The sequence below is a fragment of the Limulus polyphemus genome, unplaced genomic scaffold, assembly GCF_000517525.1.
Source record: "Limulus polyphemus unplaced genomic scaffold, Limulus_polyphemus-2.1.2 Scaffold774, whole genome shotgun sequence".
NCBI classification, from domain to species: Eukaryota; Metazoa; Arthropoda; class Merostomata; order Xiphosura; family Limulidae; genus Limulus; species Limulus polyphemus.
In genome coordinates, this window is record NW_013666384.1 from 359,049 (window position 1) to 378,269 (window position 19,221).

The following is a 19,221-nucleotide window of genomic DNA, read 5'->3' on the forward strand; positions in this document are numbered from 1 at the left end:
TCGTAGGTAGGGTTAGGTATTATTAGGTAGTGGGGTTGGGTAGGTACGTTATTCCTACCTACTTTTATTAGTTAGGTGTATACTACTATATATATATATATATATATATATATATATATATATATATTTTTTTAGTTATCAAGTAGATTACAAAATGAACTTTTACCCAAGTTTCATGTATTACATACCTCTTTTCTTACTTTTCAACTATTCATCAATAAATATAATTCCTTAAACTTTTAACAGCCTTTAGAGAGTAGTAACTTCTGCTAGTACAATGCCACTGTATGTTTTGATCAAATTGTCCTCATCCACAATTATTTTTAATACTTAATACCTTCTTGCTGGATGCATCTTCAAAAGATGGGTAACATTATCAAAGAGTAATCATAGTAACAGTTTTCTGAAAACCTGAAAACTGAAATGTAATATCCATAAAAAATAAGACTGTACTTTCTAATTGAATGATAGATTAAATTAGTTGACACTTCATACTTCTTGATAAACAAAATGCAAAAGAAAGATGCATATGTTCTGAATCAGTGTACTTTCACTGAGTAAACAGTTGCTATATAATTTGTATTGTAAAAGTACTAAAATTTATATGTAACAATAATGTCAGACTCAATAGAAGTGGAAAATATTTATGTTTGTAAGAATTGTATGAATTTTTATTCTTATATACAACTATCATTAAATGATGGTTGCAACAGTCACATTCAATATATTGTTAAAAAAGTAGTTGTAGCATGCCCAATGTAACTTACTCTGACATGGTGCTCTTTCTATTGTCTAGTCTTTGCCCAGTTAACCACCTGTCAATGGGTTCAGTCAAATTTACCAACCCTGTACCTGTGATGCTATATGTACTAATACTAATGTTGTCCAAAATTCTGAATTTACTGGGGGCATTTTAATAAAAGTTGGCAAATTCTTAGTATTTAGATCATGCTGTGGAAGAGTGAAGTCTCTTGATGTTTTTGGAATATGTAAATTAAACTTGTTTAAGGATATGATTAATATTCTTATTTGCAGTAATTTTGTGTATAACTACAAGCTGACTTAATATGATTGATAAATTTTATTAAGATTAGTATTCTAAGTTAGGACGTGGTGTTGTAAATATTACTAACTTTAGATTAGACTTAGTGAATGTGTCTTTGAATTCAGTTTATTCTTAAGTTATAAAACAGGCTAAATACATTGTAATATTACAAAAATCACCTTAAAACTAATTATTTATCACTTCTATATTTTAAAGATAATCTTAATTCCTTCAGTGTGAATATAAAGTAGTGATAAAATACCGTAATATATTTAATTCTTACACACTAGACTTAACATTGTTGTTAATGTGTTACTTGTATTTCGTGTTGATTACTTACTTTGAGACCACAATGATTAAGATTACGATGCATTTCAAATATTAAACAATTAACCAACTACCATAATGTTATGGTTGGTTCAAATTTGACAGTAAATCTCAAATGACTTGTTGACTTTGCTAGTATTTCTAAGATGTCAGGCAAAAGAAAAACATTTTCAGAAACGTTGCTAGATAAAATAAAAGCTTCTGTATCCACATTTACAGTAGACTGTTAGTTACCTATCACTAGTGTTACATACCTCACAGAAACTACCACATTGATTTTTTCAAGTTCAATGATCCTTCAGGCTATTGAATGTGTTGAAGCAACATAAAAAGTAAATGATCACAAATGTTGAATTAAGGGAAAATGGCACACTAATACTAAAGCTATTGTTTGTAGGTTGTTAGGAGTGGATTTTATTAAGAAACTCAAAATTGGCATGCATTTTTAAAGAAGCTAGCAATGAAAATGTGCAATTGCTTGTAGAGCTTACAGGTTAGAGGAAAAATTTGAGGCTATCCTAAACCAATTAGAAGTGAATGAAATAGAGAAGTATAAGCTGTGGGAATTGGCAGCAGGATTTCAAAAGGAACTTAAGTTTTTATGAGGCATGGAAAACAGTAGCTAAAATTACTTTCAGAAAGTTGTCAGATTTTATAGGTATATGTGGATGTATGGGCAGGATTCTTTACAGTAGGTGTCTGTGACTTGTTGGCAATAAATTCCAGCAATAAACAAACAGCACACTTGTTGTAAAATAATATATATTCAAAACAAGTTAAATATACATACAAATGTTTGTTACACAGTTCATCAACACAGTTGTTTCCAGAGCTTCAAATAATCATCTTTTTCCATCAAAGTCCACACAAGCGCGATCATTAATTTTACAACACCCTTTGACAAGACAAATTATTGTCCCCTATCTCTGTTATTCCAAAACAAGCTGTGAAACTCATATTAGAGATCTCTAGGTCTGAATGCTAGGCTAAAATTGATATGTAAGGACAATTAGATTTGCTTGTTTGATTAACAGGATCAGTTCAATGGGAAAACAAGAGTTTTTTAGAATCAATGGTTTATATTTAAATAGAGGGGACAGCTTGTTAGCAAGGGCTATTAACTTTACTGTAAAGGCATCTTTAAACTAGGGAAAGGTAGTGGCAAAGGCCATAATAAACTAAATGAAGAAGAAATATGTAGAAACAAGAGAGAGAATCCTCAATAGACATTGCTAGGTGTGAATGCTAGTTTAAGATTGATATGTAAGAATAGTTAGATTTGCTTGTTGGATTAAAAGGATCAGTTCAATGGGAAAAACAGAGCTTTTTGGAATGGATGGTTTATATCTAAATACAGGGGCCAACTTGTTAGCAATAGCTATTAACTCATTTGTAAAGGAGTCTTTAAACTAGGAAAAGACAGTGGCAAAGGACATAATAAACTAAATTAAAAAAAAAATGTAGAAACAAGAGGAAATCCTCAATAGCCACAAAATTGAAATTCTTTTAGGCAGGATTAGAGTAAATAAATCTACGAGACCTTTTTTTAGCTATATTTTTGTGCATCAGCAATACCAAGCATGGGGCCCACATGTACCTGATTCAATTTTATTACTCATCAGGATCTCTACTGGCCTACCCTCAAATTGTAATTCTTTTAAGCAGGATTAGAGTAAACTAATGTTTGAGATCTTGGGCACAGTCAAATATATCAATCAAAAGAGTTTGACCTCCTGAGTCCAAAACTGTAATTAGATCTCAGATCGGTCAAGATATAAGCTAAAAGTTTGTGCTTGAAAAGGAAAAAAAACAACAACTCAGAGCCATTCTATGAACCACTATGTCGTGGCTAAAAAGTATAGGGTAGGCTAAACTGTTATTATTTTAATGCTAGAAGTATAAGAAATAAAATGAATGAACTTAGAGCACTAGTCAGAACAGGGAATTTTGACATAATAGGAATAACTGAAATAGTGTACACAATTTTGGTGAGGTAAATTTCATTGAAAAATATAGAATTATAGGTTATAGAATAAGTATACTACTACATTAAACAGGAAGGAGTTGCTTTATATGTAAAATGTGAGGTACATCCCATTCAAGTCAAGGATATCAAAGCTAATTGCAAGGAGGTTAAATCCATTTGAGTTTCTGTTAACAGTTATAAGGGGAGAAGGCCTTTATTTGGAATTTGTTAAAGACTACCAGATGAAACTTATGAAATTAATGAGAAACTGTACAATGACATAGCAAATTCAGCTATCAATTAGATTATAATTCTAAGAGGTTATAATTTCAGGCATACATAGTATGAAATATTAGAGTCAGTCCATGAGGAAGACAGGTTTTTAGAAACTGTTCAGGGTGGTTTTCTCCATCAATTGGTAAGAGAATCTACCAAGAACAATACTATTTTAAATCTATCGTTAGATTATAATTTAGAAATGGTTGAGAGGATAAAGATTGGGAAACAAATGGGTGAAAGTGATCATTCCTCTACTACATTTGATGTTTTACTACACATGGTGATCAGGAATAATGAAATGTTAGTTACAAATTTCATAAAAAAATTTGCAGGGATGTAAAAAGAATTGTCTGTTGTGAATTGGGCAGCAGAATTGATTGGAAAACTGATCAAATGTGAAAGACATTTTTTTTAATATACAAGATAGAGAAGGTGGCTACAAGTAAAACACCAAGTTGACTGACAAAGGGTATAAAGGACAAAATAAAAAAAAGCATTATAAATTTATAGTTTGATTGACTACTAAAATGGCAGTCTTAAAGGATTATAGAAGATTAATGTTTGTTGAAAATATAAAAATCAACAAAAAAAGTTTCTTTAAATACATTAATCATAATCAAAAGTTAGGATGCGAGTAACAGATGATAAAAGAAGCATATATATCCAATGATTATGAGATAGCTGGGTTATTAAATTTTGCCTTTTCTCCCATTTATATTAATGTTTGTTTTCATATATTCTTTACTTCAGAGGAGGTTGGTAAACAAATTAGAGAAGGGAGAAGACCTATAGAACAAATGACATGATTCTCTATAAGGACTCAGTTGACTTGATCAACCTTGCAACCTCTTTTTTTCTAGAATAACTGCAAGTTGTAACAGAAAATTACAATTGTTTCCTAAACAGCTAAAGACTGATTGCAATCTACATCTGGGCTATTTGCCCTACAGCCACTACAGAAAATTGAACCATCGAATTTGGCAGTGGAAGTCCATGAACTTACTGCTGACCCACTTGGGAATATTTACTAATGAAAACTTAAGCATTATTCCTTGCCTTGAACAATTTCTTGATTAAACAAGATTTTCGCATTAATTCTGAGCTTGTCAAATAAAAAACTGAGAAGTTTAAAGAACAATACAGCTTTTGTTGGAGATATTTCTCCTAAAGGTTTGAAGGAGGTTAAAGATTGGATACATGAGCCACTTGCTACTACTTTTTTTTTGCAAGTTCTTGAATAGCAGGCAGGTGTCAGAGGACTGGAAGTTGGCTAATGTTATTTCTCTTTTCAATGAAGGTTATAACAATTGTCTTGGTAATTACAGGTTAATTAGTCTTACATCAGTGGAGGGAAGCATTTTTGAAAGTATGATAAAAGTTAAAATTCTGTTGGACAGTCAAAGTGGTTTCACTAGGGTGAAACTTTGTGATTCTTTTGACATTTTTTGAATAGATTAATGCTTATGTAGATGAGGGTAGGGTGTGTATTTTGTGTATCTGCATTTTCAAAAAGCATTTGATAAAGTGCCACATAAAGGGCTTGTTAAATTATCTTTGTAGATGTGAGGTACAAGTTGGTTCATTCTGGATGGAAGAAAGTATATTAACTCGTTCCATATGGTTTCAGTCTATGTCATCAACAACATGATAATCAGTTTCCACACTATAATGTTTAATATGTTTTGTGTATTTTCACAAAATTTGGCAAGCTTTAAGAAAGCATTACAAATCTTTTGTACACACACAGAAAAACAATTTTTTTAATTAAGTAAGTATTTTTACTAAAGATTTGTTCATAAACATATGGTATCAGTATTTATATATAATTCTATTGTTTTATTGTCATTTGAACTGTGTATAACTAATAATCTCCCCACACAAGTTGTAAATCACTTAGTAAACACGTGGCTCATGTTACCTTATTGAATAATGTAATGCACGAGCTGCTTGCAAGCATATCTTGTGAATAATTATTATTATTTTCATTAGCTTACCTAATCGTACCTAACCTAATAAATTTCTAATTTTTACATTTCAGTTATTTTTATAACAATAAATAAAATATATACATTTGATTTCTTGTTTGTTTTTTTGCTGTTGGTTACCAATGAAGTTTAAGCCTAATCTTTTTTTTGAAAAGTATTAGTACCCCAAAATCTTTTACTTAAATAATGCATCTAAGAATACAGAATAATAACACACACAAAGCAAAAAATGTCCTATAACTAGTATAATTTAACTGGCTTTCTAGCTAAGACAAGAGGGGCATAAAATAACTCCCTTAACTGCTCAATCTGAACACCATGAGATATACTTTCACACTGAAAAAAAAATCTGACAAAACTCTGTACTGAAAACAGCACAACACATACATCACTCAGTAGATTAAAACGACAGAGAGAATTATTGGTAATTTATGAAAGATAGGACATGACAGGTGGTTGTGGCAAGAGGGAGTGATTTTCTAGTTTATGACTCCATAAACAAGTAAGATTGAAGACTATAAAAATTAAACTTTGCCTTAGCATTATCTGTATCATAATGAATAACTTACATTAAATTCCCTACTTCAGTATGGGTGATAAATAAATTAAAGAGAGAAGACCTAGAGAACAAATGTCATAATTCTCATACTAGGGGAGATAGAGGATTATTAAAAACATTTCCTTATAAAATTAAGAACTCAAAACTTATGTAATATCAAAACCTCATTTATTAACTATGTTTATTCATATATCTTGATAAAAATATAGTTTAATTAAATTTTGAATGTAACTCTGCAAAAGGTTGTGACATGCACACTTTAACTTACCAGTTGCATTAAAGTTAATGCCACAAGTGAGGTACCTCAGGGCTCAGTTTTAGGACCTATGTTCTATCTGATTTACATCAGTGACACAAATGATGGTACAGTTGATTATAATTTCATTGTATAGGTCACTGATTAGGCTGCATTTGGAGTATTGTGATCACTGTTGGACTCCTTACCTTAGAAAGGACACTCAATTGTTGGAAAGGGTTCAATGAAGGAATACTAAGACAATATCTGGGATGGCAATGTTGTCATACAAAGGCAAGTTAAGATCTCTGAAATTGTTTCCTCTTGAGAAAAGAAGAATTAAAGGTAGATCTGTTTGAGGTGTATACGATTAAGGTTGTTAGAGAAATTAATAGTGTCGATGCATCATCTTATATTTTGTACTTATTGATGTGGATTGTAGAACTAGAAGACACAAATGTAAATTTTGACAGAATAGGAATCATCTTCAGCTAAGATAGTTTTATTTTTCTAAATTGGTAGTTAGCTTTTTAAATGAGTTGCCTTCAGATGTAGGGGAAATAGAAAGTAAAAGTGATTTAAAGGAAAGGTTTGTTGAATATTTTAATGACAAGGGCTGGTTTTCAATATATACATAGTTTAGTTTAGTGGATGTGACAACCTAGTTGAGCCAAAAAGTCCTTTGTTGTCTTTAAATGTTATGTCAAACATTACATATCTGTTGTTGATAAAGTATGTTTACTAAAGATTTGCTGGGAGTTTTCAAAGCCATTACTGAGTCAGTCTGAGTGAAAGGTGATTTTTCATGCTAAGAATAAAAATACTTTTTTACAGTTATCATGATTCACTTGTATAACTTCTAGACATCCTAAATGAATATCAAAACTATTTTCAGCAAAACTTTATATTTCATCTACCCTAACACTAATTGTAGTAACACTATCAATATAAAGTGAAATGAAAAATTGAAATATATGTTTGTTTGTTTGGAATTATACACAAAGCTACACAATGGGCTATCTGTGCTCTGCCCACCACGGGTATCAAAACCCGGTTTCTAGCGTTATAAGTCTGCAGACATACTGCTGTGCCAATGGGGGCTGAAATATATGAAAATAAAATGAATAATATTTTTTTCCTCTACACTGCCTGCAGTTTTGATAAGAATGTTTCAAATGATTTATCTTAATAGTTTCAACTGTTTTAATTTTTTTCATGTCTATTTCCTTTTAATTTTATGGATTTATTGGTGTACTCCATTCCCACTTGAGTGTCATGTTTCACATGTGCTTTAGCTCATTAAATGTTAAATGTTATATTTTACTGAAGGTTTGTTAAGATAAATTGAGAATTTTATAATTTTTATATTTTTGTTAGAAAATATATACATAACATAAATCTCTAATACTTACTGCATACGTTAGATCATTTGCACTCAAGAAAAAATTTACATTTTTCCATAAGCCATGTTGAGTCTCACAAATAATTTGGGTGTCCAAAAAAAAGATTTCAAGTAACTTTCATATAATGATTTTATGACAAAAAATATACAAGCAACTAGAACAGAAACTCCCAAAACTACTGTAATTTACTTGGCTTTTTAACTAAGCTATAAATAGGTTTAAAAATTCCTTTAGTAATCAGAGCAGCAAAACATGATCACTACAAACCAAGCAATTCTGTTGACTAGCAATTTACAGCAGGAAACCTAAACATCTCAACAAATGAAAAAGGAAGGAGGTTCATATTTTAGACTATTGGTTATAATTATGTACAGTTTGTGTTTCTAATTGGTTGGAAACTTCAGCAGCCTATTTATGATGTTAAAATATTCTGAAAGGGAGAAACTGGAGCTCAGACATGTTACGTGACACAGAAAAATGAAGATCAAGAATTTTCTAAATATTTCTTTTTGAATTCAAGTTAAAATTTAGATAAAGATAATATACATATTTCAGCTATAAATTATGTTTTCATACCAAGTTCACTGGCATACAGTGATAATAAAGTTTTGGATTATATGTGTAAAATAACATTATAAAAGGTCGGGAAAAACACAAAAGAGCCAGACCCAGATGTAAAGGGTTATGCACTAAAACTTAATTTTTTCATTCTTTCAATCAAAATGATTGTGTCTAGAGACATGAGAAATACAAAACTGATAGCAATGTTCAATGAGTATTCTTACCTGTCCTGAAATGGATAGCTTCTTTTTTTCTTTATTCAATACATCAACTGTGGGAGTGGGCTGGAGAAGGTCTATGTGGTAAGATAAAACAGGAACTCTGTTTAATGCTTTGTATCCAATACCATGAAGATTATCTTTTTGTGTGTATGGCTGTAAGTCCAAATCAAGTGGAGCAAAAGTGAAGTCTTCTCTATAAGGATCCTCTTCTTCCTAGAGAAAAAACAACAACAAAAAGTGAGTTGGAAGAATAAATGAGTATAATTTATACAAATAGTTTTAAAGTAATTATAGCAACAACATGTGCTGTGAACCAAAACATTTATTCTAAAAATATTATTACCATTATTGGTGCTATAACCCTTATTATTTCAAACTCTAGAATATTCACTGTGATAACAATACACTATCTTAACAAGCTCTATAGTAAGGTAACAGTTTGCAGTTTTTTGTTACAATATCTTAATAAGTTATCACCTATATTTACACATTAATAAGGATTTTTTTTTCTTGAAGTAAGTAAGACAGACAACTTATGTCAATGAATTTTTCCAACTCTTTAAAGGGTTCACTTAAACACCCAAAAGAAACTAAATACAAGCACAAAAGGACCCTAAATGAAACAGAGGAATTATTTATTACTTGTGATACATTTGATTATTTCATATGTGGTATCTATAAAAAACAGTGGTTGATATCCTCTTTGTACACAGATAATTGTCTGTTTATCATAACTTAATGCAAGTGAGGCTATGCATTTTTGCACTTTGTGTATTGCTCATATCTAAAGCAAGCATATGATGCACATATAATTTCTCCATCATACAGGTATACCTAGGTAAATTCCTTTTTCAATAAAACCATTTAATATAGTGACCACAATAAATTCTAAAACTTTTTAATCTCTTATAGCCTGAATACTGTGTATATATTCTAAATTCCAACCCCTATAACTTCTTTGGAATTCTAATCCTGGGGGTAGGGGTGAAAATAACAATGAGTGCAAAAATAAATAATAACTGTTTTATTTCTGTTTGTTGCTGTTTAAATAATTTAACATTCATCATTTCCCCTCTCAATTGCTTAGTCCCAAGTGTTAGGGGTGACTAAATTTTGCTTAGTAACTTAATTTAATCATGGTTGTTATGGGCAAAATAACAGCTATTCACTACAAAATCATGTAGATATACCGGTTTAGCCCTCACAAAGCAGTACTTTTGTCCTACTGGTAATTGTTCCTTTCAGGCTGATAGTGCAATACTTACTGTTGCAGACTGATTTACTGAGCTTAAGAAAGCCTTCAATTACAAAACTTAATCTGTTCAATCATCTGACATTACAGAAATATCACTGAGCTACTTATGGGTATTCTTGAAACAACACTTCAAGACTGCTTTTCTTCTTCAACATTTATGAAATAATTAGTAGTGGTTCTAACTGATGATTGGTGTGTAATATTCTTCATCTCTAATCAAAACTAGTTTGGCCCAACATCATATTAAACTTTTTTTTTGTTGGAGGTCTTTCTACTTTCTGCTCAACTTCTTTTTTGTACTTTTGTATATAGGAATGTTGAGAGCCAGCACAGGCCCCAAGGCAAACATCCTCGCCGGGCCCCCTTTCTCTCTCTCTTTTAACATTTTCAAGAATTTATTAAAAAGAAGATCCTAAATTAGAACAGCAATGAGCTCATAAACCAGACAAAATCATAGCAGCAGCCAATTTTACCTCACAGTATAAGCGTAAAAATGTCAATAAAGTAACAACAAATATCTATTAAATCTATAAAGTAACAAGTACATATTAATTATTACTCAAATTATTATTTCAGTCGTTCTTAATGTATCAAGCATCTATATGCAAAGAAAAGCCAAAAACTATGGTTTTTATCATTAAATGAAGATATAGCCTAATGATGCTTTGCGGGCTTTATGGCATAACCAGGTTTCATTCGCCCGGGCCCCTAGGCAGTTGTAGAGAGTTAGGGTAGAGAAAATAACAGATACAATAGAAATTTTTACTAAAAACAAACATTTGAAATGTATTTAGGAGGTTTTAGATATTACACAAATTAAATTTGAGATATTTCAGATGAAGAAAAGTATTTTTAATCTTAACATGAAAATCACTTTGCACACAGACTATTCAAAACAAATACTCGATTTTTTCCAGAAGAAATCTTTTTTTTTAGTTTATTAAAAATACTTCTCTAAAAAATACGATTTTTTGTTAGTGAAAGACTTATAATGTTTACTGAAAAACTGTCAAATTTCGTGAAGATATACACACTATATTAAAATCTATGAAGAGTTTGAATAAGTACGAAGAGGTTATGTGGTCAGTCAAATTGACCAAGCCCATATTAAGATAGGCATTTGAACAGGTGGATATTGTATGAGGTAGAACAAATGGGAGAAACAGCAGTGATAAACTTCTGATTGAGCCAAAATTGAAGATAATTTGGAGTCACTGAAAAACTGTTTGTAGTGGGGTAGCAAGGGTAGGAACCCTTTAACAAACAAACTGAAGATAAGCATTCTTTATATCCATCAGCATCATCTAATGAATGTTACAATGAACTTTCAAAACAACTTCATGATTTTCATTTTAAATTAAGATGAGGAAAAAATGAGATGAACCATGTCTGAAACAGGTTCCTACTCTCCTGATATCTTTGGAACCACAAGGAGATTGGAGTAAAATAAAGAGAAGTGTCATAAATGATTTTAACTGCTCCTTTTTGAATTAGATTTGAGGCTTCATGATCCAATACTTATAAACAAAGGAACTGTAATGAAGAGGAAAAGACATTAAGATCAGACTGAAGGATGTGCCAAACCCAGGCACCACAAAGTCAAGGGTCCTACAGATAAACCATACATCTGAGATGACCCCCAAACACTCCAGACAGATGGGAAATCCTTCTGGAACAGAAGAGAGTTATTGACTGGGTTGAGAAAACCCACCTATCTTACATCTACTTTTGGCCAATTACTTGTTGGTCATCTCAAAAGGAATAACCACAGAAATGTAATGTTAAATTTCTAATCACTTCCTACTAGCATGCTTCTCTTCAAAGGGAGATTTGCATGGATGAAATCCTGCAAAGACAAACATTTTCAGGGTAGAAGCTCTTTCAATATCATTCAAAAAAAAGTAAAAAGAGCTGAGGAAGATGACCCTATTATAAAATTATTAAACATTTAACTAAATTCTAAATATGTAAAGAATGATTTGAAAAGTAGAAAAAGTTTGAAAGTATTAAGATTCAAGAACTGAGTTGCCAACATGAAATCAGCACCCATAGGCATAACAGGAAATAGTTCAAGATTAAAAACAGCTCATACCTTAGAAATTAAAACAGAAGAAGCTTCTTCTACATTAGAAAATACTGACATATCCTGCTCTTCAGAGAATGAAGGTGATTAGGCCTACTAAAAGCTTGATTTTTTTTATGAGGAGAAAATGGTAGTTGTTTCAGCATTGACAGAACATATCAGGAATTCCAGCAGAAAATAAGAAATTGAAAGCCCAAATAAAGACTGGCAATACAGTCACATAATCTCCCTGCGAGCGAGAGGCAGACTATATGACTAAGGTCTCCAAATACGTTATGAAATTTCTGATGTTGCTAAATACTTGTAGTATTAGTTAACAATGATTTCAGAATTCATAATGAGAGAAGTTAGCAGCATGATTGTTAACAAGAAAATCTGAATTATAGTGAGAAAGCATAGCTTGTGTAAAGTTCCTCCTGACACATGGGAAGCAAGTCCTGTGAAAAGTGAGCAATTCTGGGCAAGTTGACGCATACTCTGTGTTGCATCAAGGACATTCAGAACACTGAGCCACATGGTTGTTGACAGCAACTAAACAAAGAAAGCTATCAGTATTTCAGAGCTAGATATAGCTAATTTGAATTCCGAATTTCAAATTGTACAAGCTACAGCAAAAGTTTAACACACATTATTGGTTTGCCATTCTTGACAGGATTTATTATAATCAGCAATAATTTTTACTTAGGTATTTTTTACAAAAACAAATACGAATAAATGTTGAATATATATTTCAATTCTAAGTCACTGGAGCACTTTGCTTTAAGAACTTAAGAAATTTTCAATGTTATCCAGCCTGTGACTATTCAGATTCTCGTTTCTCTAGGAACTAACAGTTGTTCAAGTAATTATTATTCTGTGCCATTTGACAAAAGTAAGTGGTTCATTTCATCCAATATATACTGGCCAGCACCATATGAACTGTTATGGATGACTGTTATGTGGTACTTGTAGTGGATGAATTTGTGAAAACATTGTTAGTTATAACCAAGGAGAAAGATTAAGTGATGTAAGTAGATGAGAAGATGGATTCCCAGAAATCAACTTAGGGGAAGAGGAATTGTACCTTCAAATACCTGACCAAAAAAATAACAACACATTTCTGCCTTTATCAATTTTGTCCAATTTTTAGCATGTTCTGCAAAATGAAATTAGTTCTCTTAAAATTGTTTCCTATTCAAAGCTTGTTTCTACTAAACTATAGACTATTGTTAGATAGGTGTGATATTCACTTGTTTGTGCTCTCATCCCATTTTGGACTTATTCAACTATTTGGATGGTTTAAAAGAGATGTATCCAGACTGTTTCACTTTTATACTAGATTGAATGAGGGTGTTATGTTATAAATGTAGAAAGTATCTTTTAAACTATGTGTATGTGTGCATATGAGGTTTATCCCATTATCTTAGTATCAGTCTACATAACAATGTGAGCTTTTCTGAAATAAGAAGCTATTATGGTATTGCAGAGCACTGAACATCTACCATTGTCCTGAATTTGTAATTTCATTAGATTTTATTCCTACAATTTATTGGAGTCCACAAAGGATGTTATAAATGGTATTTGTTTGCTCTTGATTATATTGCACTAATACATATTATATAGTGTTTTGAATTATGAGGCTGTTCTAATTTTATGCTGCTTTAAAATCGTTTGAATATTTTCTAAGATACCATTGACATAAGGGATTATAACATATCTCAGACAAATCCTGGGCCTTAGAGAAATTATTTTTAAATGTTTCATGCACAAATTACCAAGTACTAGTAATATGGATGAGCCTAAATCTAAGTCCTCTCTTTTCTGTTGACAGAATATTTCGTTATGTTGGAAGTTATGAGTTCTATTATGTAAGTTGTCAGATAAATATGTGCTTTTAATATGATTCTGCCATTTTTAAGCTGCTAGTAGGGAATCTATAGTGTTTTAAGACTTGACATATCAAAACTGATCATTGCATCTTGTGAGATTATTGTAGTTGTTTTATAGTTTCTACAAAGTGGACTGAATTTTCACATGGTAAAACTATGTCTATAACTGACTAAGAGATAGCAAAGTGAATCTCTACAGTAAAACATTCAATGACCTAAATTGTGAGTAAAAGTCAGTAGCAATTTGTTGACTTTTTAATATTGGCTTCTTTTGAAGAATTAGAAGTATCTCCTCCACATATTGCATAGTCTCATAGCTTTACCAATATCTTTGAACAAACTGGGGAATGGGACCACATCACATTCACATAATGCATATTGACCAATGCTTGAGTTGTCCTTGAACCTAGTACTATAGCATTCTTTTAAAATATCTCCTAGTCTTTTGAAAGTTAAGCTAACAAAGGCAACCCACACAGGACAGCAGAATTTACAAATGAGTGATTAATGACAAGCATGACTGACCAGTCGACAAATGGTCTAATTTTGTCAAATATAGTCAAGTATTATTTAATAATTTCTATGGTTAAAAATACACCTTGAAGTACCAAAACCTTATTTAATTTTTTATCTTGTATAATACAAAGATTAAAGGGTATTTTGTTATCTATTATCAAACTCAATCCATTTTTTACCTATTTCATAACTTCAGTTTAATATATAAATATATATATATATAGATATTTATATGTTATGCTGAATTTAACTGATCCATGATACTCATGATTCAGAAGGTGATTACTATTTATCACAACCTTCCGTTGTTAGAAAGATCCCAGAAGACCAGGTCCAGTAGTATTCATTTGATGAAGGTGTATTCTTCAAACCAATGATGAGTAGAAAGAAAAAGATGAGGAATGGAACAGCAAGAAATAGGATGGAGAGAAACAAATGACAACAGAAAATGAAATTTGTGAGAAAGAGGCACAATTTAAAAGTTTTTTTTCAGTATAATTTTTACTATTTCTTTATCAATATTTGTATGTATTATATATATAAATAAAAGCTGTGGGTCTGGACATTTTCTCTACATGTTACAGTTGTGTTTTTTTTACTTGTACCAAAACTTCATGGTTAATACAATTATTCTTAATGAAATAGTAAAAAAAAAAAGAAATGCAGAGCAACCTAGCATTGCCAGGAGATGTCATGTGACATCATAGTTTGAGAGTTACTCAGGAAAGAGTGTGTTGCTAAGAGTCAGAGTTCCACAAAGTGGAAACAAAGGGAATGTCGTTAGGGTCATGATGTTGATGGATTGCATGTTGCTGTACTAAGATGTGATCAATGTCTTTATTTTAAAAGCAAAACTTACTGATTATATTTTTATGTGTTGTGTATAATAATAAATGATTTCCTGATAAAATATTTCATACAATAGTGTTACTATAGGCAGATGATGCTACAAAGGACAATGTTACCACAGTTTGTTGGATGATTGATTAATCAATAGTATTTTACCTTATTTACATAGCATACTTTTTACAAGTATCTGTCTTGAAAAGGACAGGTTTTTCATTATAACATCATATCATAATAACATAATATCATGCAATAATTTAACATACAATTTTATTGTTTCACTTTATACACGTTTCCCTAATTTGGCTTTATAGATTAAATATATTCTTATGCTATTCCTCTACCCATATAACTATGATTTTTATTTGTTGTATTGTGTATAACAGTAAATTAGTTCTTAACAAAATATTTCATTTAACATATGTTGAAGGTTACTTTATAGTTTTCACTTACATACCACGTATGTTTTACAAAGGCTGACAGTGCTTCCATGGTTTTCCACTGTTATGGTTACAAGGTCCTACTAAGGATAGTGTTACTTTAGGTGGATGGTGTAACTAAAGGCAGTGTTTCTATAGTTTTGTAGGATTTTAGTGCATCTGCTGTTTCATTTTTACAAGTAAAACCATTATTTCAATGAGACAACTATTACAACATAGTGTATTACATATACAAGTTTTTATCACACATATTATCTTAATTTATCCATTACTTGAACAAGGTAAATATCATAACCAATAATTTTCAATTATCCATCACTTTATGTATAAAACACTTCACAGTTCCATAACCAGTGAGGAATATCTGAAGCTTAAGAAGAAGGGTAGATATTTCTGCACCCAACTAGTGTAAAGTGTTTTCGTGGGATGTTCCTACTTACCTTTATGACAGAACTGCCACAGTTTACCTCAACAGTACTGAGCCATAAAACCATAAACATTTTGTTTACAGTATTAAATCAATATAACCAAAATACCTTTTTAAATGCTTATATAAAAGATTTTCTTATTTTGTTTTAATATACAATGTTTCTTGTATTAAATTACAAGTTTTAACTTCTGTCAGTATTTACTGGTCCAAACATTCTAATCCTGTAGAAACTGTTTTACAAGTTTCATACGTTTGTATGTATATGTTTAAAAGTATTGGATTCCATAGTGTTATGCTAAAGTTGTAGGGAAATTTTCTAAACAGAAAGATAAATGATAAAGAAGTAAAATATTATGCTAATATGAGAGCTACCACTCAAATGTTTGAAAGGAAAATGTTTTACTCTGAAAGAGGCATACAGCTGTGACATTTAGATGCTTTCTGTAACATTTTTCTTCTTTCAGTTGTACAGTTGACTTAAAATAAAGAATTTATATAAAATGTAAATATTTAATAAAATGTTTATTAATCAATCTCATGGGCTTATTTAATGTATAAATATATTTAAAATGTTTATATCATTATGCATTCAACAGTATTTCTTAATTTATGAAGAAAAAATTATTTACTCTACTTTAAATTTCTTGATTAAAACCATATTTAACTATCAACTTTGTTTGCACATGGGCAATTTCACCCATGACACAACGTTGTCGTGCTGGTGCTAATTACATTGATACTTCTCTGTGTACGATACTGGCAGCATGTTGACCATGACCACACTTATCTCATGGGATGTCTGCAAGATTGTGTTAGTCTCTTTAATAACCTGCTGCCAGTATTACTCGAATGTGGCAACAGGTTAACCCCGATCACACTGTGTCAGGGCTCAGAGGATGTCAGCTAGATCAAGTCTTTCTCTTTGATGACCAGAGTGACAATTGCCATGTCCAATATCCAAGAAACTGCTAATGGGTAGGTATCTAAAACTTTTAAGTAAAGCTGCTAACAAACTTAAGTGACATTAGAATTGAAAATTAAGTATAATAGGTAGTGTGAAATTGTTAAGTAAATAAAAAATTTGAAATTCGTACACATATGCTGAATGAATAAAGAAAGAATTATGTTTCTCATTTTCCAGGGGGGGGGGGGCAAGTGCTAAAATGTAAAAAATATGAAACTCTTTAGGTTAGTTAATATGAGATTAGGTAAAATAAATAATAATAATAATTATACTACAATAAAAAATTTTTGTGAGGCATGCAGGGGAGCAGCTCATGGGAAATGTAATTTGATAGTGTAATGTGAGCTCCACATTCTCCAAGTGACTTACAACTTATAATAGCACAAACAGGACAAGGTTCAAAGGGCAATATGAATATAAAATTTAATTACGGTGGTTACAAAGTCAATCAAATTGACCAATCTTCTATAGAGTTAGAGTAGAGGAAATAACAGATAAAATATAAAGTTTTACTGAGAAAAAAGTTTGAAATATATTTAGGAGGGTTTTAGAGATTATGCAAATAAAATTTGATATTTTTGATATGAAGAAAGGTACTTTTGATTTTAACATGAAAATCACTTTGTACTCGGACTCGTAAAAAAACTCACTATATTCACACAAATTTTTTTTTAGTTCATTAAAATTACTTCACTTAAAAATCTGATTTTTTGCTCATAAAAGACTTGCAATGTTTACTGAGAGTCTGCCAAATTTTGTGCAAATAAACATGCTATATTAAAAGTTAACAGTATCAAAACTATAACGACTTTAAACAAGTAAAAAGTGGTCCCATGGTTGGTCAATTCGACCAAGCCCATGTAGAAAGTTAACCAAAAAAGATAAAAGGAGTGTAATGTAATATTTGTTTTTGAAAACTTTTGTAATATATAGATGTAAAGCCTACAAATTCTATTTAGTTAAATGCACCTGACAACACTCTTACATAGTGCAAAACCTGTGACATTAGTTCTGTTCCATGCTTTCAATAATGTGGAAAAAAGGTATTGCTTGTATAAACAGCATGAACAATAAGATGACATTCCATAAATCTGAAAATGCAAACTTAATGCAGGCTCCTAGCAGTTGGCAACTTATAGAAGTAGGTTACTGATAATGTACTTGGAATGTAAAGTGCTGAGAAACATCTATCTTCTTGATGATGACAAAACCTTGTCGAAACGTTGTACATTTGCTGTTATGTTAAACTTATATTAAAGTTTTTCTTCATTACCCATTCAAGCCGTCTCCAGCCATTATTATATCTATCTTCTTTACTTATATTTAAAGTTTTATCATCATCAGATTCAATAGGCGTACTCTGTTCTAGATTGACTTAGCTGATGTTGTAGTGGCATGAGTCAAAGGAGTGACTATATCTTTAAACTAATTGTTCTCTTGAATTTTATCCTTCAGAACTAAGAACATGTAGGGCAAGAATTTAGTAAATATTTTATCATAAGATCAACATGCATCACATTCTCATGTGAATAGTGCTTGCACTTAGCTTTAAGTATTTTACAATCTTTATGATGAATTACAAACTTCCAAACAAATGCTTTTAATTCTCCACTGTCAGACAGCTTTCTTTCATTAAATCCAGAATAAACTTACAGTACAAAAATCCACTTCAACGTTTAACCCTACATGTACAGGATTGGTGCACTGCACAACCTGTTTCTACAAAGCTATAAAAAGGAATGTTTACTACAATTCAATATTTACTAACTGTGTCTTCACAAAATTTGGTAATCTTTTAGCAAACATTACAGAACATTGTATAACAAAAATTATAAATTCTAATTAAGTATTTTTACTAAAGGTTTGTCTTTAAATTCATGAAGTCAGTGTGACTCACACAATAACTAGTCTGAGTGCAAGTGATTTTCAGGTTCAGAGTAAAATACCTTTTTCATCTTACACTTTCATATTTCATTTGCATAACATTTAGATCCTTCTAAATGAATATCAAATGTTTTTTCTGTAAAGTTTTATATTCAGAGATGAAAGTGTCCCTTTCCTAAAAATCCTGAAAGTAATCGAAGCCAAGTAATGGGGGTCCGGCACCCAAAATCCTGCATTTTGATGCATTTTAGTACTTAAAATTCACTTAAACAAGTTACCCCATTTTTCTTACATCAATGATTATCAAATACATGTGAGAAATATCAAATCTGATTCCCCCTAGTTAATGGATAA

The 19,221-nt window shown here is 31.0% G+C and overlaps 1 protein-coding gene and 1 long non-coding RNA gene across 5 annotated transcripts in view; one reads left to right on the top strand and one right to left on the bottom strand.

The window, feature by feature from the left end:
* Positions 1–4,926, top strand: part of LOC111086005 — a 13,251-nt gene extending 8,325 nt beyond the window's left edge. Inside the window, exons 2-3 of the long non-coding RNA XR_002610784.1 lie at positions 2,031–2,036; positions 4,915–4,926. This is a non-coding gene — a long non-coding RNA (uncharacterized LOC111086005). The remainder of the gene's footprint in view (positions 1–2,030; positions 2,037–4,914) is intronic.
* LOC106460460 (G patch domain-containing protein 1-like) overlaps positions 1–19,221 on the bottom strand; it is a 172,570-nt gene that overhangs the window by 112,932 nt on the left and 40,417 nt on the right. For all 4 annotated transcript variants that reach the window (XM_013920154.2, XM_013920156.2, XM_022387179.1 and 1 more), the window contains exon 7: positions 8,585–8,794. In XM_013920154.2, the coding sequence (XP_013775608.1) occupies positions 8,585–8,794 (210 nt within the window). The remainder of the gene's footprint in view (positions 1–8,584; positions 8,795–19,221) is intronic.